Source organism: Camarhynchus parvulus, chromosome 4 (assembly GCF_901933205.1).
Source record: "Camarhynchus parvulus chromosome 4, STF_HiC, whole genome shotgun sequence".
NCBI classification, from domain to species: Eukaryota; Metazoa; Chordata; class Aves; order Passeriformes; family Thraupidae; genus Camarhynchus; species Camarhynchus parvulus.
Window position 1 is genome coordinate 28,819,778 of NC_044574.1, and position 25,008 is coordinate 28,844,785.

General features: G+C 34.2%; 1 protein-coding gene across 4 annotated transcripts in view; it reads right to left on the bottom strand.

Moving 5' to 3' along the window:
• The window catches only part of SGCZ (sarcoglycan zeta), a 390,471-nt gene that overhangs the window by 163,194 nt on the left and 202,269 nt on the right, over positions 1-25,008 (bottom strand). For 3 of the 4 annotated variants that reach the window (XM_030947340.1, XM_030947339.1, XM_030947341.1), the window contains one exon: positions 8,440-8,634. In XM_030947340.1, the coding sequence (XP_030803200.1) occupies positions 8,440-8,634 (195 nt within the window). Of the gene's footprint in view, positions 1-8,439; positions 8,635-16,186; positions 16,276-25,008 lie in introns of those variants that run through there. The other variant, XM_030947342.1, reaches the window with a different exon arrangement.

Sequence of the window (25,008 nt, forward strand, 5' to 3'; positions counted from 1 at the left end):
GGCTAGATTTACATAAGCACATTCTGCTCTTGTACTTAATACATAGACTTGTATTTATTTTAGGATGGAAGATTTGTACAAATAAAAGCAGGATTCCAAGCAGAGAATGTAATTTTTTATTGCACTCTTTACTCAGATAAGTCATCCCAATAATAGAAAGGAAGTAAGAATCACACATTTCATTATTCATACAGACTGCTGGTGCTTTTAAGTAACTAAAGCTTGTTCAAGTGGTTTGATATCTCTCTAATCGCTGCTAAATAAACATATAAAATATTACTACTTGGCCTGAGCCATAAAATTAACTCTGATTTAGTTACTCCACTTGAGACAAACAAGCTGATGCGTTAGCCTTCTTTTCTTTTTATGATTTTGTATTGATTATTTTCATGAACCCTGGTATACAAAATTAATTTGTTCCACCTTTTCCCCCTCATTAAAAATAACTGCACACCAAAAACATTCTTCAAATATCTGCTATTCAAGCTATGCACTTGGGCAAATATGTGTCAGAACTCTCTTACTTGATAAACCTTTAAGAATTCAAAATTATCTTTATATAATATTCTCTTGAAAAAATAATTTTCTATAAACACTAATGTCATGCTAGAACACACTCAGAAAGGAAACAAAAAGCCTTTAATGGAAATTAAGTTAATTCCATTTTCATGAAAGTAAATATTTGAAAAAAATTCTGAGATACTTGTTCCAGTCTTTTTACACAATGAATGATAAAGAATAAGCTGTCTAGTAAATATTGCTCACTCAGCTTGAACACATGATTATTTCAGAGAAGGTGAACGTTGGCAAACTGAATAGATACAGATATATACACACGTCTATATATGTATATACACATTTTCAGCTAACCTATCACATGAATTTGAACTGTTGTTGCTGACTCATTTTTACAAGACTTTCTGAGGTGCAGTGTATTTGCTTCCTTTTTGTTTTGGGAACTCTACTAGCACTCTGCCATTAAGTTTGAATGACCAAACAAATATAAAAATGAGAAAATAATTTTGTCCCATTCCTTCTTCATGAGAGATCATTTGTTAAAGACAAACCCAAAAATGTACAGACATATCATCTCAGAAATAAAATAATTTAAGACCTGTATTCAGCCACACAGAATCAATAAAGTAACCTGCACATTAAGCAAGGGAGTAAATGTTTACTGAGAAGTGTTATTAAATAGGATTGTTTTAAACAATACCTTCCTACTTTTTACTGAAAGATATCTTTCCATGAGAGGTCCAGTACCATAAAATACCTAACAAAATACATTTCACAGTAGCTTGACTGTTCATGCAAGCTGTTGCCTTATGTATCACAAACATGACATCAGATTAGTCACCTTTCCACTGTGACACAACAGATTTTATATTAATTACTGTACAATCAAGTAAACCTACCCTATGCTTATACTGACGCTGATTTTTTTCCTCCCCATAAGGACTAGGAAAAGAGGTATACAATACATGAGGTACACATACAAGATGAGATAAAAAAGTGATTTAGAGGAATGGTACTAGAAATATTCTAAATTAGTTTTCATTGTGCTCAGGACAGCAAATATATGAAGTGCTCAAAAGATAGTAAGAATAAATCAGTTCATTCTTGCCTATGGCATTGAAAATGAAAGGGGACACGAGTTGTACAAAATACCCTCCAGCTCTCTAAAGTTGTGCTTTTCCATGAATGTTAAAAAATGGGATAAAAAAGTCCAAGCAAAATTAACTCACAGCAAGATTATTTTGCTGACATTCTATGGGTAAGTTGTTGAATTATTCACGGAGTTGACAGGTTCATTCAAGAAGCTGACATTTCTGATTTTCAGTGCACCATAAGGATATGAGAAAATAATCACCTATATAAATAAGACTTTGTGCATACATGTATAGAGGTCCATGTGTGGACATCTGGTTTCTAATACTCATTTTAGCTGAAGATTTTCTAAGTATTTTTTCAAATCATTTAAAAGTCAGAATTTTAGAAGAATTCTAAATCAGTGCAGAAAATATTCCTGAGGAATACACAGCCATTTCATTGGAATCTTCAATAAAATTTGTTATAAGGTTGATTTGAAATGTTTGAGATTAAGAAATAGTAAGAGAGAAGTCACGTATCTATTAAAAGGAAATGCCAGAAATCATAAGGACTAATAATCTATGGGCGAAAAACTTACCTGGAACATGATCTACATTGGAGACAATTTGAGCCTTGGTCTCTCATATCTAGACTTAGTTTCATAATCATTAAAAGTTAATTATATTGCCTGCTCTGAACTGGAACTTTGTCAGTCCAGACTGACAAAGCCAAGAAACCCAAAAAACAAAACCAAGCAAAAAGGAAATCAGAGTTTTCTCTCATTCATTCCAAAACAGAACATCATATTCTTGAAATAAAAAATACTGATGTATCTAGAGAAATAATTTTATACCTAGTTAATAAGATAAAAAGCTTTAAAAATAAGATAATTTACATTTTTTAAAAAATTGTTGACAATAAATTATTGCCATTGAAGTAAATTAAGCCTGCAGATGTGACAGAATATATTTATTAAATATACATCAACTGCTTCTATTAATATTTACTCAAAACCTAATGGCAAACTGCTGCCTTTGTCAAATGAAAGAAATTTTCTGTTTGCCAAATGACAAAATTATTTTTGAGATAAGTACAATTAGAAAACTTCATAACTTTGAAATGCCAACCTGCTACAAATTGGACATGTCTCAAAGATTGTCTATGAAATGAAAAAGACCCTTGCCCTAGTTCTATTTGAAATTGTATTAATTATTATATTAAAATGTTATCTTCATCACATAGGTCAGCAGAAATAACTGAACTGATAACTAAATACTGTTTTGATCATCAAGAAAGGACATATGAGTGGCCAAAGAATATTAGAAATGCAACTACTCATATCACTGTCATGCTTGTTGAGAAATGGATAATTTCTATAACAGTATAGTTTCACAAACAGATTTTGTTTTTCCTCAGTACAGCAGGACAGTTTGGTCCACATCTAGATAAAAATATTGAACAGAGCTGATTTGGTTCTGTACTGCTACAAATTTAGGCATTAAATTATAACTTTAATGTAGAAATTGTACTTTTAAAGAAATCATGAGTGTTGTCTCCATATTGGATATTAAGATCAGAAGCATATGTGTGTCCCAACACAGAAAGTCAAATATTAGGAAGATTTTCACATTCTTGCACATTAACCAAAACCCAGGAAAGTATTATTTACTGAAAGTTTCCAGATGTAAAATTGAAACTTGTAAAGGAACATAGGGATAATCTGTTATAATGCAAACTGGGAGGGGGAATTAATGTTTGCATATTTCTGCCTTATTATATATTCTGTCACATAAGAAAGAAATCATGTTTACTTGGCTTTGAAACATGGAATTAGGAATTAAACATGGAATAGGTGGAATTCAGGCAGACATTCCCCCTGCAAACTACCAGCTGTCCATACAACGTGAATCCAGATCTAGGCAGCCAGCAAAGAGAATATGCTCAGCTGGGGGCATGAAGCACAAGCATTATAGCCAGCAAACTCAAACTGCTCTTTATACCCTGCTTATGTCTGAAGCTAAAGCACTCTGCAAAGTTCCTGGAGAAATAAACTGTTACTACATAGATAATTTGTCTGGCCCCTGATCTTAAAAGTAATTCCCATGGTAGTACTGGCAAGAGGAGTTTAACATGGATCAATACAGTCAACATTGTGTCATAACAGCAGTCAAAACTGACTGCAACACTGCACCTACAGCAAGAGAAAACATCTGAAGTAGGCGGCTGCATTCTTACAGGGGATCACAAAATGTCTTTTCACATATGGACTCCTAGGGGTAATCAGAATATGAAGATACACAAAACCAGATGTACAACCAAAACCAGTAAAATAGCTTGGTGCCGTGTGGCTGCTACAGGACACAAAGAGGTCTAAGAGCTTCATGAGCATTTTTCCTAATGTTACAATTTTTTTGGCTTTAGTAAACTCCAGACATCAATGTCATGTAATAAGCAAAGGAACAACATGACATGAAGTAAGTGTCAATATCAATGCCAATTGTGCACATATTAGAAAACATATAAAAGAGGTGTTATTAAATGCTTCCTCTACCAAGATCTGGACCTACACTTCTATGCTGATTGCTCCATGTTATTGCACAATGTCACATCCCAACAATAAGAGGAATGCTTTGAATTCCCTTTTTTAAAGCTAATTTGAAACACATGTAGAAAACTTCCAGTCATATATTGCTACACTGGTATTTGGTTAGTAACAAAAATATATAGTAAGTCTCTTTTAAAAAGTAATTAAACAGATTGACAGAGTGTCAATATGCCTTATTCATTAACAGCTATATGATGAATAAATTATATCAAATTATAATTCTGTTGAGGTTAAAAAACTTAAAGAGGATGCAAAAAAAACATATTGGAGAATAATGATAAAGTGATTATATATTTTAAAAAAAAAAAATCAGCTAATTTTTTATGCTGTAGTCCATGTATTTATCCTGACAATAATGCAGGCACAGTAAAAAAGTCTTTCTTCACAAGCCTTAAAATTCACATATACTGCATATATTAAATAACCAGAATGTTCTAAACACAAAACCAATAATATTTTACCCCTTGGCTCTGGTACCAAGCCGTGACTTGAGTGTCCATCCTTCCCAAAATCGCTAGTACAGTAACCGTACAGACAGAAAAAGCTCTGAGCTTCATTAAACTCATACAACATAGACTAAGTGAGAGGTAATTACATCCTGATGGAAAGTGAAAGACAGACAATTCCATGGGGTAGCCTGTGAACCATGCCAAGGTTAGTACAAGGAAAGGAAACTATAAGTGTTCCATGAAACCCAGGTCCCCTAAGGGTATTATTTTATATACTGACAAAATTTACAGATTTTTTCATGTCTCCTTTGAAAATCAGACCTTCAAGATCATCCACTACAACCATCCACACAGTACTACCACAACCACCCCTGAACCATACAGATGCCCTTTGAACACTTCCAGAGATGATGACTTCACACCTTGCCTGGGAAACTTATTTCAAGGTCTAACTACTTTTTCATTAAAAAATAAATTAATATGTAATCTGCACTTCCCCTGTCACAGCTTAAGACCACTACTTCTCATCCATTCTTCTTCTCTGCCATTGAGACATGGCAGAAGAAAACAACCCCCATCTCACTACATCCTCCTTTCAGGCAGTTGTAGAGAGTGACGAGGTCTCCCCCTGAGCCTCTTCTTCTCCAAGCTAAACACCCCCTGCTCCCTCAGCCATTCCTCACAAGACATGCTTTCTAGACCATTTGCCAGTTCTGTTGCCTGTCTTCAGACATGCACCTCAAAGTCCTTTTAGAAGTGAGGGGCCAAAAACTGAACACAGTACTTGAGGTGTGACCTCACCAGTGCCAAGTACAGAGGGATAATCATGTCCCAGGTCCTGCTGGCCACACTGCTGTGGATACAGACCAAGATGCCATTGGCCTCCTTGGCCACACCTTTCTAAAAAGAAAATTGAACAGCGAGACAGCAAAGTTCAACTAGTTATTAGAGGACACTAAGATTAAGCTACCAATGGGAAAATATCTTTCAAAAATTATTACTGCATCTGTAACTCCTCCAGCTAATACTCCTGCTACACAGATATTAATTACTTTTTGTTTTGCTCATCTGATACATATTATATATTAGGGAAATTATTTGTAACTTTCAAGGTAATTTCAATTATTTGTTACCCTTCAAGTTTCTTACCTTGGACATTGGAAGAAGAATTGTATCCCTGAACATTTCTCTATGTTTCCTAGTCACATTACATAATCTGATACAAAGGAGACTTGCACACCTTGCCGGTACTATATTTTTACATGATTGCAAAGAAACTTTTTTTAAATTATTATTACTTATTTGGTAAGTTATTCAACATTTATCCATAAGAAAAATTAATATAAGTTGCCTATCTTTCTTTGAGATGAATGCTTTACACAAACCCTTTTTTTTACATTCTGAGTATAAAAAGAACATGGGATAACTGCTCAGATTCAGAATGTGACTTTTATGTGCAAGGTCAGTATATTCAGAAAATTTTTCCAGCTAGAAACTTGATCACAGCAAGGTTTTTATTATGCCAAATTGGCAGTGGCTGTAGCTTTACAGTTAAAAATAGAAAAGGCAACAGCTAATACAAATTAACAATGTTGCAATCATCAGACAGCAACGACAAACCATGACCTGGCTCTTCATGACCCCTTGAAATGCTGCAATTACTATTGTCTTCATAGAAAGTTCAACACTGACTTATGCTAAAACAGGAAATATTTTAAAATAATGTCAAAACATCAAAGCAGTCAAATTTCAGCAATTATTTTTATCATGGCTATATTCATCTTTTCAGCAAACATTCTTGAGGTTTCTAGCTGCACTTCTGATTACCTGTCACTCTCCAGTTATACAAATAAAATTTCTCCATTTATATCTATCTGTACATACATACATGTACATGGAAGAAATACATTTGTATTTCAACGCCATTGCCTTTTTAAATACACAAACTTTAGGTTCATAAACTAAATTATTTTACTGTCAAACACCTGCACCTAAGAATGTGACTCTTTCAGACTTCATACAAATTTCTCACGCTTGCTCAAAAGTGCATGGAGGACATGAGCGTGAAGATGTTGCTCAACTTTTAACGCGGCAACTTCTAGCACACAGAGATTCCAATGTGAATACCACGTACTCAAAGTAGAAGACTACCTACCATTCCATGAGTCTCCTGAAGTAAATTAATTCTTCAGCACATAATTTTAAAAATGTATTTGAATATGAACAAGGAGAAAGTGTTTTATTATAAGTGCTGCAACAATCTGTTTGTTTTCTGCATTAGATTCCTGCACTGATTTAGTAATTCACCATAAACTTTTAACTTTCCAACAAACTTTGACATGCAGGAAATAAAAATCAAAATTTATCTTTCTGTTTTGTTTTAAAAACTGCTTGATCAAATTTGAAAAGATTTCAAGTGCATAGTGTTAAAATAGCTTGTAGTGTGGATGGCCAAAAAATCCCTAGATATGGAAACAGTACTTTCAAATATTCTATTGAAATGCAATCTTCTGCACAGATAAAAATTCTTTTTAAAAACTATATTTTAAAATTGCTTAAAGAGTTATGCCTAAATATTTTTCCAGTACAAATTAATAATTATGCTAATAAGCAAAAACATGTATGGGTATCCTATTTTAAAAGCACATTGTGCTAAAAAAAAGAGAAAAAAACAGAACAAAAAAGCCCCCTCTGAAAAAAGGCAACCTTCCAAAAGACTATCACAAACTTTTCTGCACATGAATATTAAAATCATACAGTTGTCAAAATATTAATTCAACAAGTTCACCCACTAGTGGAAACTTAGAAGAATAAATGTATTTGCACAATATGTCTCACCAGATAACAGTTTCAGATAATCCAATTACATTGGATTACAGAATGCATTACAGATCATCAACACTTATGGAATGATTTCAGACACAGGTTTTATGCTGGTTTTGCTGGCTGATTTCTGATAAACTAATGAAGAAATGTTCTATGACATAGGAATTGGAATTTTATAACTAAATATATGAAAATATAGATTATGAAGGTTAAAATCCAGAGACGAAGACTGCACTGGTCCGAGCAGAAACACTGCAATTTTAAACTCTGTAGAAGTTCTCTCTTTTCTTTTGATATACAAAAAGTCACTACTCTGCTGCCAGCTAGTGCACACTCCTACCCACAGTTTCCATTGAATGCAGATGTTCTTTCAAGTGTACATCTGAAATACTTTGCTGATATTAAAGATTCTAGCCAGAGATTGACTTATTAAAGCATGTGACTTTTAGATTCACCCACCCCCCCATCAACGCCAAAACAGTTACTCTCTAAGTTCTAGGTGAAACACAGTCCTAATTGCCAGTAAATTTAAAAAACATAAAAGAACAAAAGATAAGAAAAACCATACATTGACATGACCAACCCAGTTCCCTCCGAAGAGAGATACTATACAGAACAGATACAATAAACTGCTCTTGCTTGTTATTTAGTGGTGACAAGAAATCAAAAGATGCTTGGGGCAGTCATCATGACGCTTTTGATTTGGGCAAACAAAAAAGTCTAAGATCCAGATATAATTTCAGAAGATATGTTTTTTAACCAAAAACATCAGAATAGATGGGGCACCAGTCCACTCACTGCAGAATATATATAAAAAGTTTGAATATCTGAACCAACATTCAAATAAGTACATACATTTTTTCCTCCAAAGCTATTAGATTTTTATATAACATGGTAAAGGAAAAAGAAAAAAAGCCTAGAAGCTAGTACTTGAAGAAATGAGGTACATAAAGTTACGGTAATACTTACCACTGTGAAATTCATAACCTTCAAAATCCATATTGTCATTGCTAAATTAACAATCATGGTAACCAACAGCAGAAGGACAAAGAAGTATAAGCACCTCTTTCGCCATCCATAAATCCCTACTGGGTAAAACTGAGGATGTTCAGTCCTTGGAAGGCTGTTCTGTTGTGTTGCTAATATATACTGCTCTCGTGTCATCTGTAAAAGAAAGATGTGAGTATAAGTAAGGAAATGAGAGGTCTGTTTTTCACATGTACTGTTACATGAAAATTATCTCAGAATGTATAGAAAATCAGTTTCTATGGGCACAGAAGAGAAACATTCATCTAGCATTAATCACATCAATGTTATTTGTACTAGGCATCTACCATGAATTTGGAGGATTTTATGAATTTAAAGTAAACTCTTGGTTTCTATATCAAATTGGATTTGCATTTCAAATTTATTAGCAAGAAACTATTAAACATATAAAAGTAATCCATGCATGTATTTTACACTTTAATTCTGAATGTTGTTTTATTGTCCTTTATTAGATCATTCAACAAAATTTGGTTCTGGAGAAAGAGAGTCATGTACCTTTTCTTTTGTACTGGTTTTGGCTGAGGTAAAGGAAATTTCCTTCATATAGCTTGGAGCCAGTACACACTCTTGTACAAATACAAGAAAAATCTCAGCTTTCTAAAATTAATCTTTCATAAATAAAGTTTTCAGTCTTTATTATGCTTTGCAAATTAAGTTACCAATTGATGCTATTATACATGCCTCCTTATTTTACCAAAAAAAAAAAAACACCAAAACCCCCACATTTTGCCCTTAAAGAGATGGATACAATTATAATCTGTTGAATTTCTGAACTACTTTAAAATGTTCTCACACACAATCAAGTGGTAACCATTTGCAAATTGCTTAAAGAACTTTCTATTAATACTTCCTTAAAACAAAAGTATTTATGCCATTTAATAAAAAACTGCTTAATTTTTTTTCCTCCACAACTGTCTTTTACAGATATTTATATTCATATTCAGCTGTCACATTGCCTTTAGACCGGAAGGTATTAAATTTTCTCTGTGACTTAAAAATTAAATTAAAGCAGTCTCATTCTGTTTATGTAAGAGTTCTTTCTGTAATATGCCCATTAGAAATGTTGTTTTAATAGGCTTTGTGCTCAGGAGGAATAACACAATACCAAAGAAAGCGAAAAAATCCAAAACAAACAAACATGAACTCAACAAACTTATAAACAAGATAAAACAATCAATTTTGAGCTTAAAAGCTGCCTTTCTTTTGACTAAAAAAAGTAAATATACACAAAAATGAGGCAGTTGATCAATGAGAAATAAAAACCAGATTGCACTCATTTAAAGGATCAAAGAAATGTTGATTTTATAAAATTTTTAAAATGTGAAGCTCAAAAATGTTCATGTAATTTTCTGTGTTGCTAGATATTTATCCAAATCAACACTCTAGGTTTTTCTATTCTTCTAGTGAATGAGATATTAATGGAATAAATTAAGTCACAGTGAATAATTAGAGCCATAAGTCATAGAACACACTATATATACTGTCACATGCTGTGACAGTATATATATCACTGAAATAAGTCAAGACAGAAAAAGAATTTAATAAGCAGATTTTAAGCAATTTAACAAACAGGCATTTTGTCATTCTAATTTCTTTCAATCATGATTTCTTCTCTTTGCCCTCAATTTCAATTAAATGCAATGTTTAGCAGTTTATGCAGTGAATTTTAGAAGCCAAATTTCCCTCAAAGACATTTCTCAATCCTCCCAAAGCAAAGTATGGCCAGGTTCAAGAACTTGCATCATCTTATCTTATGCTGGCAGTTTTCATCCTAATTGTGTGAAAATGCCTTATAAATCTAGAAACTGAGTACACAACTTGGTTAACCAACTTTCTCCTTATAATGAGTTTCTACACATTATTTAGCCAGCCATTGTAAAAATAATGTGATGTACAATTAAATTTTGAGATTTCAAGTAACTGGTTAATTTTACACCATTTCCATTTTCTTGATTTAACTTTATCTATTACCTATGAAAAAATTATGTTCATTAAAAATAGCTGAAAAGCCAACTTTCAGACCATGACAATGTCAGAAGTAGCACTGGTCCTAAAACTGTAAATATAGTCCCATGGAACAGACCCTTTGCAACACAATCATTAAATACAATGACATTTTATTCCATCACCACAGCCAGGCATCCCTCAGCTCCCCCTGTATACTGTTCAACTCTGTGAGCCTTGGTGAAGCCAGAGGAGAAATCCCCACCAGAGCCTGTGGAAGATCCCATGCTGGAATAGCCTGAGGGGCCAGAGTTTGTGACCCCATGGAGAGCCCATGCTGAAGCAGGAGCCTCTCTGGACCTGTGAACCCTTGAAAGGGGGCCCCTACCTTCTGTTGAAATTGTCACCTGGAACATAACACTACTCTTAGGCATTCTCTGTGCATTATTCCCTCGATTCATAGAAGAAATGAAAACATAAAGGTACTTTAAAATATAAATTCATAGTATGACAGCATCTAGACCCAATATTCCTCTGGGTTGATAATGAATTGGATGAGCTGTAGAGCTTCAGATACAGAATTATAACTAGCAAGGAAAATTCATCATACCATCATTTAGAGGAAAAAAAAAAAATCCAAGAAGCAATCTGGTCATGACTAGCCATAGCTCAAAACATCATAGAAATGATTTACCTGAACCAGCTATCTCTCCCTACTCACTCTGAAAGTAACACAGCCTCTTGGCCAGCAGGTAATGCTGTGGAGAACTCTCTTTTTGTACGATACTACAGCAAACCATTCATTTTGTTTCCCCTCACACAGTTTGTGGCATTATGCTCGCAGCAGAAAATATGTTATTGGTTTCTTGATAGACTTTAGCTGAAAGTTTACCCTACGTGCATCACACAGAGCAGGAAGTGCCATAAAAATCATCACTTCTTGTGTAGCAAATAGACAAATGTTACATCCCAAATTTGGCTTTAAAATCGAGACTTGGGATGAAATCAAGAAGCTCATTATAAAAAAAATATGAAGATGGCAGGCAAGTGGGTTGTATCTTTTGAAAAAGCCTGATGCATAAACAAATGAATTTTCTTAGAAAGCATGTAAAATGCCAAGAACCTATACATGAAGCTCTTACTGTCTCTTCTAGTATGTGCTGAAGCAGATGAATTGTTCCTTCTCTTTCACAAGAGTTTGGTAATCTAGAATATTTCCAAAATTAACAGAAAAATATTGCATTATCTTGATTTGGTTGAGATTATATCAAGACTGGGATTGACAAGGTAGTAGAGGTGCATTCTTAGAGAATTAAATATTGGAGGGAGAGAGCAATTTCCTCTGAAATTTTTATATGGGCTACACCTGACACTTGCTAAGTCTTCTCCTTTTGGCATTAGCCATTCAAAGGCAGTCAAAACTGTGTCAGCAACTGACCCTACTACAAAAAGTCATTGGGTCACAAATCATTTGCCAGATAAGATAAAAGTCTCATCAATCTATTGTACATTTCATGCAAAACAGCATAGATCCTTATTGCCCTGATGGGCAATTTTTTGTTAGTTGGATTTTACTTATTTTTCTCTTTAGTATAATTGGAATAATTACTAAAACTGCTTTTGCAGCTCAAAAGCATTTGGAGAATGTGGTTCTTCTGAGCCTTGTGCTAGGATATGTCATGGAATCACAGAATGGAGTTCAAAGAGGTGATATGGTCCAACCCCAAGGAAGGAGACTAAACAAACTGTGCCTCACAATAAAATAAAAAAAAAAATTATCATAGACTACTACTTTTGTCATGTAGGTGTCAAATCAGAGGGATTTCAGGATTCTGATCTGAGGGTTTGATGCTTTTTTGTTCTGCTGTGGATTTTTCTTCTTGTAACTTTTAGAAATGAAGGTAGAATTGTACACAACACTCCAAAACTGTTTTCTAATGAAGACATCTGGAAATCCCTTTGCACTCTTAAAAACCTAAAGTAAAAAACATAACTAAATAACTTCACTATCAAGCTGTACATTAAGTCAGTTGATTACATAATTTATGTGATTTGAAGTTTAAGAATTCAGAAGAATCTGCTTTTTTCTTGGCCACAAAGTACAGTTTTGTCATCAGCGTCAATGAGGCTTAAGTGAGTATGTTTTTACTGACAATTTGCTGGGCTTTATGTTGACAATTAGAATTTAATTTTTTCCTAACTCAATACAGTTAGATTACTACAGAGACTTCATTATAGCCACAGGCAGGACAGCAGCTGAGGTACACAATTTTCTCCCTGTGATGCCAGTGCTTACTAAACACTTACTGAAACAGTTGTCTATAAAAGGACAATAAATGTTTGCATCTTGGATATTTTTCTCCAATAAAATTATCACTTAACAAGAACTAATATCAGTCACCTGATACTAACTATTACCATTATTACTTAGCATAAGCATTTATGGCTGCTCTGTTCAACATATTTAATTGTAATGTTCTCTGCACAATGAAGTTCACAGCATGTTAAAAGAATAAATAATCATGTAATGAATAGCATCATACTTTTTACCACTGTTCTGTGACTTGAAATATTTCTAAATAATAATAATAATGTGCTATACTGAATTTTCAAGGAAGCTGGATTCAAATCCAGCTCAGGCTTGATTTTTCTCAAAAAAATATGCCTTTCTAAGTGATATTTTCAAAACCAAACCTCATTTCAGTACATTTTTATTGTATTTTTAAAAGAAGCTTTGGCTTTAAGAACTTACTCATTATTTCAGTTTATTTTGCTTTATAGTCATCTAACTTTGCGTGTGGTGTTTGAGAATAACTTTTTGAGGAGCTCTATCCAGCTACACTGACTATTAAGGATAACCTTAGTCAAACTAGGTGGGATCACTGAAGTCTAGTAACAGCAACACAAGACTACATATAGCTGAGTTGTCTTAGAGAAAAGCAGATACCTAAGGAGACAGACTGCTGAATGATACAGCAGCATTCTGCCCTACCACCTGTGATAGGTCTCTGGACTTTATCTCAAATACTCCTTTTGCTAGACAAAGAGATAAATTTTGTCTTACTGAATAAATTCTAAAAGACTAATAAAACAGCAACAAAGTCAGGAAAACTACAGCAAACCATTGGATCCCAGTTTAAAAACCCACCAGTTTTCTCTTAAACCTGGTGGGCTGTCATCCCCGCTGCTCTACATATCACAGCAAGGCACAGAACATTCATACAAGTGCTAGGACCAGCACTTCACATCTGCTCAGCTCCTTCTCTTAAGGGCACTGAGAAGAAGAATAATGTCTTTGCTAAGGATATTTCGTGAGGAGAAAACTTGGCAATCACATCAATGGAAGATTGCAAGATCAATACTTCTGTAGTTTCACAAAAACTGGAGCTAATTTTCCTCTGTGAATTACACATTTTGCTAAATCAGTTTCAGTAGATAGTGGCAAAAGTGTAATCTTCAAGAGTCAGGGAAGATGTTTTAAGTGTGGCAGACTCACTAAACCAACTGAACTGGATGTAGAGGTGGAATGAACACTTTATGAGGAAATACCTTCATTAAATAGTTAATTTCTGCCATAGTTTGGAGTCTAAATTTCATGTGTTAGGGTAATCATGTAGTCCACAATGAAAGAAGAAGAAAGATAGGAAATATGAGCAAAAACCTGAGTTTCTAGAAAGATGGAAAATAAGCTTTTAAGTACTCTTCCTTTTCCTCTTACTTTCATATATGTGTAGTCATTGTATGGCTAGAAAACCAATATTTGTAAATCTGAATCCACATACGTGTCTCTTCTGGCCTAAACCACATAACTCTGTTAATTCATAGGATAAATACGATAGATCAGGTATCAGAGTACAGAAAAAGCTGCATTGAGTAAGTGCTATGGTTTGAAGAACAGGAGTATTTCTTAAAGTGAGACTGATTACATTTTGAGTTTTACCTTTATTTGTTGCGCTTCTTCGGTAATGTACACAGGCACAGCTACACTGATTTTTTTTATCAGTTTTACCTTAATGTGATTTAATGTCCTCATATTCAATATTAATAGATTCTCCATCTCTTCAGGATATATTTTAATCAATAGTAATCACAATCATATAGATAAGTAATCATAATTATATCAATATGCAAACAAAAGGTGTTATTGGTATTACAGTAACACAAACATGAATCAAATCTTACTACCATCCAAAGCTCTAAAAATATAAGCTATATTTTGCCTGTCTGCCTGATAAGAGTACAGGCAGAAAAGAGCTGAATTCATCTTAATAGAAGAAGGCAGAATCCACCATGAGAATTAGATTTAAAAATACATATAGGTGTGTAAATATAGATAGACGATCTAGATATAGATAGATAGACAGACAGACACACATACAGTAATCTCTAATTTTATAGCACCTACCTACCAATATGGGTTCCTGCTCCAGTCTAAAAGAAAAACATTTTTAAAATTTAACAAGAGAGGTGTTTTACCAGGTGTTTAAAAAATTAGCATTCTGGTCACAACTTTTTTACCAAGATAACACTCACTAAACCTCAATTCTTAAAATACTCTCAGAATAGAGATTTAAGTCATTAATTTATAAGTTTACCCTGTACTTCAGATGATACCATAAAGCTACGGAGAACACCTAGGTAGTTTGTGCAGAAATGAGGAATGTAACCTTATATGTTTTTAATTTCATATAATATACAGGACTAAGACTCTAATTTGTTTCCCTTTTTGTCTTCAGCATTTCCTTCCTTTAATTAGCTTATTCATCTTCCTTGTTACTAATGGATGCAACCCTGATCAGCAGTTTTATAATTTATAAATGTGGTTTCATTGTGATGGCATGTTTCTGTGCCTGACTCTTTATAAACCATCTTGATGGCATCCTAATACTGTAACAAAAGACTACCCATCTATCTAGCACTCACATGACCAATGACATCTCACCAAAAAAAAAAAATCCAATACGAAGAGATGCTGAACATAAAGTGCAAATTGTAAAACTTGAGAAAAAGAGAAAGGAACCTTCAGAATTATCTTCATCAATGATCTAAAAGCAGCATTAAAAGTATATCAGTGGAAAAATAATTACTTTTCTTATTACATGAAATTTGAAATTATTTCTTACTGCACTTTTAAAACTATATTCAATAACTAAACAATTTAGTTCTGTGCTTTAAAGCGCAAAAAATTTTTGACTTTCTTCTCAGATGTTGGTCTTTTGGAAAGAAACATAACCATTTTGGTTGCAAGCTCCCAAATCACTTAAGATCCCAACATGAAAAGGATTTTAATAATATTTTCCAAATCTGTTGAAACATAGTTAACAGTGTTAAAGGTGTAGTATTAATTACAAAAAGCAGATCTAAACTCCTAAATCATCCTGGCAATATTTTTCATCAAAAATGGAATCATGCACTTTATTACTAGAATAATTTCTACCTTTTCGCTTTCTCCATTCTACTTCTGTTTGCATTTGCTTCTTCCTGAAAATGCACGCAGAAGTACATTCATCGACCAACAGTCAACTTGTTTGGATTTAGCAAGATACTAAATCCAAATTGAGCTTCCTTCCTGAGAAGGAAGTTCAATCACACAAGAGTTGCTTCCTTATTTAAAAGGAGTTTCAAGTACTTACAAATAATGAAGACATTTATTATGTAATGATTCAATCATACATTTCTTCCATATTCACTAGCTAAATTGCCAGTACTGAGAATGTTTTTTTACCTTTTTTTTTCTTTGAGCAGTTAATAGGATGCTACCACATCATGGGTTAAACAATACGAGTGAACTCAACTTCCAGGTGAAAAATAGCCAATCCTTTCAGGTACTGTGGGAAAACTAGAGACATACAGGTGGTCATCTAGATCTCATTTTTACTGCATTCAACTACCTTCAGGTCTTTACTGGAAGGAACTGGGCTAAATCCTTTGATAGTCTCATGCAGGCAGAGGTTTTTCCTGACTTTCCTTAGATGATTAACGAAAATGAAATGAGACTCGCCCTACAGAACACGTGCTCTCCCTGCTGTGAAAAGAAAAAAAGAATCAATATAGCTTGATGAAGAGACGACTGATTGGAATTGAACAAATGAAGCCTTCCTTTCATACTAAGAGATTGAAGGAGGGAGGAGCCAGTGTCAATGCCATTTTATCTTCTAGGATACATGTAAGCACAGTTGGAAGAACGGAAGAAAAAAATAACTGCTCTTCACTGGAACTCTACTGAGCCAGCTTTATCAATAGACACTGTGCAGCTGCCTGTCCCTGAAGAAGCTGTGGTCAGCAAAATGGAAAACTAACAAATATCAAAAACTTGATTTATTGGAGACTCTTACTCAAAAGTCATTACTCACTCTAATTCTTGGGAACAGGGTATTCAAGGGAGATCAAGTATAGAAAAGAGAGACAGAAAAATGATCTGGGAGAAAAAAAAAAAAGACTGGAAAACCATCTTTGAAGATGCTAGTATGAAGACAGCTATAAAAATAGAGAAAAATGAGCAGATGTCCTCCAGAAGTCCATTTTAACCTACAAGTGATTCAGACTGAAATTTATACCTGGTTAGATATCTGTGGATAAGGGGGAAAGCATAATAAATGAGCCATTACAAAGACTAGCATGATTCAATCAGTATGGTTGTAAAAAAAATAAGCGCGAAGAAAACGAGAAAAACAACAACAACACCAACACAAAAAAAAAATCAAACCAACAACAACAACAACAAAAAAAAAAAAAACCAAAAAAAACCCCCAAAAAACTCAGTAAAAGGGACATAGCTGCGGCTCAAGAAATAACAATTTTTTCAGTAAACAAAGAACTGGGAAAGTAGCCAAACATTCATTCTTCAAATTGGCAAAAGTAAGCTAATTCTCTGGGTATTTTGGGAAGGCAGCTACCTAATCAGCAGAAAACACCTTTGCATATCCTAGAAACTATCTGTGACTGTCAAAAAGCAAGAAGCAACTCCTACTGAGAACAATCCAGGAAATTAATGAAATTTCCATCGTCAGCAAAAAACAACAAAAAGGGCAAAATATTATTTTTTCAATAGTTTGCTTTTACCACCATAACACACTTTTCTTATAAACAAACAAGAGCTTCCAGAGTTTCCTTTAGATAAAACCTGCCGGATTAATATTCCATGTTTGTTATTCTTCAGTGCTAATTTGGCTCCTGTAGGCTCACCAGTAATTAAACTGTTCCTATCCCCTCTCACCAGAATCCCAACACAAATGATCAACTTTGAGAGACAAGTTGCAGGAAGTATGGTGGAACCAGAATGTTCCATTTGACCAACTATCCACTCACTTTTGGATCAATGAATCAAACCTTCTGATCAGAAATATTCAGACTAAATCCTGTCTAAAGTTAGAGTTTGTAAAAATCCAAATCAGTGTACTGAAACTCATCCTTTATATTTCTTTTAAGGAATCTTTTCTACAAAAAGTCTGTAGATTTCATATTTCTGATCAAGCAACCTACTGAGAGATGACAATAAAGCCGGAAAATAGTTTCTAACTTATAGAAAATTCCTCACGCATCGATGCATTTTTCTTCAGCAACAGTAATTTTTGGTGGACATATCCTACATCTTGGTACATTTTTTGACCTCATAATTGCCTACGACTACCCATTCCTACCATTCCTTATTAATCTCACCCTGATCTGCTAAAGCAACAGGGAACCTGGCATTCTTAGGGTTTCAAAGCTTTCCATTCCTTGCAACATAATTACTGCATTGAAAATACCAAATGCATAAAATTTTCTTAAATCATTTTCCTTAGTCATCTGAAATAGAGGAAATACAAATCAAGCACAGGAAATACACATATTGGGAATTGGCTATCATATAAACGGAGCTTTTGGTGACCAACAGTGGAGCAGGCCTATGAAAATAAGTAGCAACAACTAAATACTCACTGATTTAGGGGGCATTCTTTAGTAGAAGTTGGTGAACAAATCAGGATCCTTTCCCAATGTATTTATTAACAGAGGAAAACAAGGTTAAATGTAAAAACTTCACATATCTGTTTCAACTCTGTCTGAAAGAATAATTACTGTATAATGAAATGTAAAATGTAAAATAAAAACTTGGTTTCAGAAAATATTTGTGCTAGTGCACCTAAACATTTTGCAAAACACATTTTCAGTGGATTAGCTATCATATCACATAATGATATTTTTCTGAACAGATTAATGTATTATCTGACTGAATGCAGTAATTATGAGCCTCTTTTCGTTCAATATTTTCATTAAAAACTTCAGAGAATTGCTATAAACATCATTTATTCACAAAACCACCACTGAAGATTAAGAAATGGTACTCACAGAATTTTAAAATTCCTGGTATTATGAATACTAAAATAATCATACAGCATTTTTTTATTTCAAAATGTGCAAGCTGATTCTCAGAAAGAAACTGAGAATAAAAAGTCTGTTCTCAAGTGGGAAAAATATTTTAGCAATCTTCAAGGGAACAAGGAAACATGAGGCTGGTGATGGACAGGAAAAAAAAAGGTAAGTACAGCCAAGAGCATCTAGCTCAGACAGGAATAGGGGCCATTTTCAGAATTCATAGTCAGAAGCATCATAGTGCAAAGGAGGGTAGTAACACTATTTCTACACCTCAGGGAAGACAGAACTTCAAACACTGCATTTCTAGTACTTCACGGAGAATGATAAAAAAGAAGAAAAGCTACCGGGCAGACAAAAAAATAGTCATCTCTGGCTTTTTAAAATGAGTATTAAGACTCAACCACTAATACCCACATATTCTAGCTAGTGATTCTAAGCAATTGCCCTACTCTCTCTTTAAATTCCCTAGAAGGACTTCACCTTAAATTCTCCTCACTAGAAACTGCTACTGGAGTAGCAAGGCATTGCACAGCTACTTGCTGGGCTGCCTGATGAAGCATGATCCTCATCAAACCTTCCCAATGTACACACAGCTTGCTTTGAGGTTTATCAAAGTAGTGTAGACTCCTTCCCCTCTGAAGCCTCAACCCCTGTAACCAGACACAAGCTCAGGAGCAAACTGTGCCCACTTCCACATTTGTACACCAAGTACACCATCAGTATCTTCCTTTTGTTTTCACTGGGTCATCCTGGGAAAACACAAGAAAGCATTTACAATAAGCACTACAAACATGCATAGTACAAAGAGAAATGGCAGGCCAAAAGTAATGTTTTTCCCTGATGCCTACAATCTACAATGCCATTCATTGTAAGAAAGGCAATACTGTACTGTAATAGTGAAAAATTATGTGTACAACTAGGATGGAAATGGCCACCACATCTTCAGGATTCTATGACTGGGTAAGAGATTTTGTTTATTTTTTCAAAAATACTAGAAAAGAGTGGGTAATCAAACCCTTTTTGGACTTGTAAGTCCTAAAATACAATTAATATGTCTACATGATCTAAAGATCTTTTTTTTTTTTCTTCAAGGATAGAATTACTTCTTTGTTTTAGAACAGTAGGCATGGCTTTTGCAGTCATTAAACATTTAAACCCAAAATTTTAGCAATGTTATGATCTTCTAAATTAAGTAAAATCTATGCATGCTATGTTACGCTAGTCCCATTTTGAAATATCTAGCTTGAAATCAAGCATTTATAATGGATAAATCAATCTAGCAGAAAAAAAATATCAGAGTAACCGCTATCATTCATAATAAGTTTCCCTTCGAGAGCTTAGATTGATCTTCTTGTTTATGTGCAAAACACCTCATTTTATCATACAGGCTTTTAAATTTCAGGCAGACCAAAAAAACAGAAACTGCTGTATTCCCCCGAGCGCCCTGTAGAGAAAGATATTTCACCTAGTGAATACAAAAATCTTTCAGCTGGCTCTTTATTCTTTATTGGTTTTTGCTGGAGTAGAGTTAAATCTCTCAATAGTAGGTTGTACGGGCAAATGTTTCAGATTTGTGCCCAAAACAGTGTTGATAATAGAGGGATGTTTTTTTCATTGCTGAGCAGCACTTGCACAGCGCCAAGGCCTTTTCTGCTTTTCATACTACCCCACCAGCAAGGAGACTGTGAGTGAAAAAGTCACTGGGAGGGGGGACAGTCAGGTCAGCTGACTCCAGCTGCCCCAAGGGATATTCCACACCATGAGGCATCATGCTTAGTACATAAAGCAGGGAGGAGAAGAAGGAAGAGGAGAGATGTTCAGAGTGATGGCAATTGTCTTCCCAAGTTACCGTTACATGGGGCTCTGATCTCATGGAGATGAGTGAACACTTGCCTGTCCATGGGAAGGCAGTGAATGAATTCCTCGCTTTGCTTTGCTTGTCTGTGCAGCTTTTGCTTCACCTATCAAACTGTTTTTATCTGAACCAACATGTTTTTTCACTTTTACCCATTTGATTCTCATCCCCTCCCTTCCTTCAGTGGGTGGAAGACTGAGCAAGAGGCTGTGTGGAGCTTAGTTGCTGGCTGGGGTTAAACCATGGCAGAGATGAAGTCTCTGCATTATATTTAGTGTAGAAGAATAGGAAGTACTGCAATTTAAGATTATATCCATTTAATGATGATTAGCAGTTTTCTTGAGCAAAACCAACTTCTCTGAATTAATATGGATAAAAATTTAAAAGATGAAAAAGTTTAAAAATTTTGTGTGCAAAGCAGACATTTATTGCACCCTTTAATGACGAATAGCTTCGATTATGAAGCACCTAGCACCAAAAGAAAATGAAATACAGTTCTACTTTACCTTATTAGAAACTACTACTGAAATACTATTTCTTTGGCACTGAAAAAACTGGTTAGGAAGTAACTTCCATCTCTACTTTGTGTTTTATGCATTCAGCCCATAGAGAGTGAGTCATTCTTGCCTTAAAAGTCAAGTTTCTGGGACATCATCTCATGAGATCCATAGAAAATGTTTTCAAGGCAATCTGGCACATATACAGCTAAAATTGGGGCCTCTGTCCTAGAAAGGGAAGGAATTCAATATTACTGTTCAAATTTCTAGGTCAGGTGTATCAACATAACTGATTATTAGACTCCTTGGAAACTTAGTTCTATGCAAAGATATAGACAAAATTTTTATCTGAGTATTTCTTTTCCCAGTGTGATTTTTTTTTTTCTACTCTTTTCATAATAAGGCAGATTCTTACAGATGTAAAAATGATTATCTATAAAAATATATTTAGAGTTGCTTTATATTTGTTGGTAGAGATTTCCTGCTGCAACATTATTCACTATGCTATTTGTTTGAATAATTTATCCCATCACTTTTACAAGACTGAACCTTGCAATAGAAAGGAGCTGAAAGGTATTAAAGGCATCTACAGCTTATGATGATTTGAAATAAACAGAAGAATCAAGTCCCCCACCATATCATTATTACATTTAAACAAATATCTTTATGTCCTGTCCTTCTTCTAGAAGTTATTTAAAAACCAGGCAGAAAAAAGTGTAGATGCCATAAGGTATTGAGGATATATCCTAAAATGTGCACACAAAGTCAGCTAATACTGAAAGCACCAGGCCACTGTGAAGTCCTAGGCAAATGGCATATTTCACTTAGTTATGCAAGTTGCAAGTTCAGCAACATGTAGAACAACAATCAAGAGAATGAAATTACATGATCAGATATCACAGTGGATACAACCCTTGTATGGCATTTATGTGGTCCCTGCCAATCCAAAGAGAGAAAAAAAAATTAACGTTTCTGAGTAGAAAAGAGAGAAACCACAATTGGTTTCTGCCGAACTGCCTAATTCTACTTATAGCACCACACATTGGAAAACCATCAACAATGAATTTTCTACACTCCACAATTTAAAACACACTTCAGCTGTATTTCAGCTATTGTGCAACAAACGAGTTGCATGCACTATAAAAGTTATAACACCGAACAAAAAGAAAGGAGGCAAAAAACCCCCACCTAATAGCAGCATACCAAGGAACTTAATTTTCAACAAACAGGAAACACTATAACTAAGAAACACAGCAAGTTCTTCCTATGCAAGAGCAGCAGATTATGAAGAAATACCTGAATTTAAAATCAATATAGAAGAGTGTTCTGATATCATTCCCATCACTCAATAGTGTACTTATAACACACTGACAATTGGTTTTTTCACGTGTTTGTGTGCTTTTTTTCCTGTGTGTCAGTACATTTCAGTAAAATATACTTTTACACACCTGCCTGTATAAACATTTAGAAAGCACAAATATGATATACATTTAGAAGCCTCTAATAGCAGTATTTTACTACAAAACATATTTTTTTTGAGTTTATTATTCAGGAGGACAATAACATGAACAGAAGTATTCACAATGGAGCTGTTAAAATTGTTATCATAGTTTTATTAAGTGTAAAAGTCACTTTTCATATCTGATCAGCTGGTTTAAACAAAAAGTGCATTAAAATCAAAATTTCTGAAGCTAATTAGCTTAAAATATATGTATTTTCTCTTTTACAAATTCCAAATTGACATAAGTATCTCAAAAGCATGACTACAGTAGTGTAACTGTGGACAAGTCACTATGTTACACTTTTCAAAAACTCCTGCTTGTAGGCATTTTTTCTGAGCTTAGAGCTAAGGAGTTGCTGCCATTTGAAAAGTAGACAAATTTTTAGAAATAAAAATAGTAGACTATTTTTATCAATATTTGATACAGTAATTATTATAACACCTTAAAATATCACCACAGTGTTGCAAGAAGTAATTAGCTTTGTATTTTAATACATATGACCTTACAATAAATTTTTTAAAGTTTCTAAATGCATCACCTGAAAGTATAGCCTGCACTGAAAAAAGCTGCAATTCTCCACACTGTTAAAAATTGTTGCAACAACTACCAGATAGAACTAGAAGTTTCCTGCTGATCTAGGAATAATTAGAAATAATTTAGCTGGACAAGCCCAGGATCAGCCTCAATATGTATTTCTAGCAGGAGAACAGAAAGATCCTTAAGGTCCTAAACACATCACACCCACTCCAATTCCTCCTCATATAATTCTTCTGATCACTTGTAATTTGGACAAGAATTTCCATTTATTTTCAGAAAAACAAGACAGTGAAAACTAGGAGGAAAGCAGAAGAATAGGAGAGAACAATGTGCCCAAAATTAATTAATTAGTTGTCACATTTGATTTAAGATATATCTAAGCCTAATAAGGTCTGCCAGTCATGAATATAGTCTAAAATGGTCTGGAAATGAAAATCTAATCGCCATCTGCAGCCTTATTTTAGAGACATCAGCATCCCTGTTTTGCATGAAAACTTCCAAATGTAATGAGCCAGCCTCTCCAAAGTGTGTGCATAAGCTTTAATAAATCCCATTTACTCAAAACAAACAACAGAAAGGTGTTTCAGGAATGAGTTAATTAAATATATAGGGTTTTTATCATATAGGAATGCACTCACCAGAGAACACATTTACCTCCCCATACAGAGCTAAAACCTGATAAAATCTCTACTAAGACAAAATTGATCCCATTATTACTTGATCTGTTTCCAAAATGCACATTATGTCAGAATTACCCTGCATATAAAGAAATACATTAAAAAAAAAAAAAGCTCAATAGCATTCTGATAATTTTCACTTTAAATTATCTACTCTTCAATATTAAAAGTTATACCACCAATCCATTGTAGAAAAACTGGATAGAAACTTGAATACTAGCGGACAAGTTTTTAAAAGCAATTCACTAAACCAAACTTTTGTTGATGCAGTGTCCTAGTCTACAGAGATTTTGATAACGCCTTTCTGAAAAGGAAACAAGAGTGCTTTGTAGTGTCTGAAATAGGTGAAAGGGAGAGGAGGAGAGAGGACAAAAAAAAGGGAATTTTACACTAATTCTATATGTGCTGTTGCACTAATAGCCTCTGCTCCTTATTTCCAAGGAGAAATTTGTTGACAACTTTTTGGTCTTTGAGAAAACCCTTCAACAGCAGCACAGTCATCCCTATGAAGCTTAGTGAAATACACTGTCACATGTTTTGAAAATCATTTGGGAATATCTGGAACAGCTTTCTATCATTAAACTACTTCTTTAAAGAAGCAAAGTTTGCAATTTAGCATCTGCAGTTCAACTCCGTAACATTCAAAGCAGGCAGTTTGTTTACTTTTAAATTAAACAGTATTGTGAATTAATTTTCTTAAAGAAATGTGCAAATAGACACCTAGTTCCTGAAGCACTAAAGAATGGAGAGCTGCTTTTAGCCATACAGATTGCTGATGCCATGGGGTTTTTTGGCTTTTTGTTTGGTTTTGGTTGGGTTTTTTTTGTTGTTGTTGTTTGATTTTTAAGTAACAACTTGGAAACCTAATAAAGCTGATTAAGAAGTAGGTGCTTATTTTCAACTGAAACATTATCCAGAATGAGATTGTTTTTCATGTCTGATTAATGAACTTCAGAATCTCAAGCAGTACTTTCATGAAGAGCACTATTCATTTTCCTGTTACACATTACAAATGTTTCTTCTTCCCATCTAAGTCTCTGCAAGAAAACTTCAAAGAGAGACTTGAAAACCAGTGCATTTCTTACTGGCCATATTACTATTTCTTTACTTGAATTATTGCATTG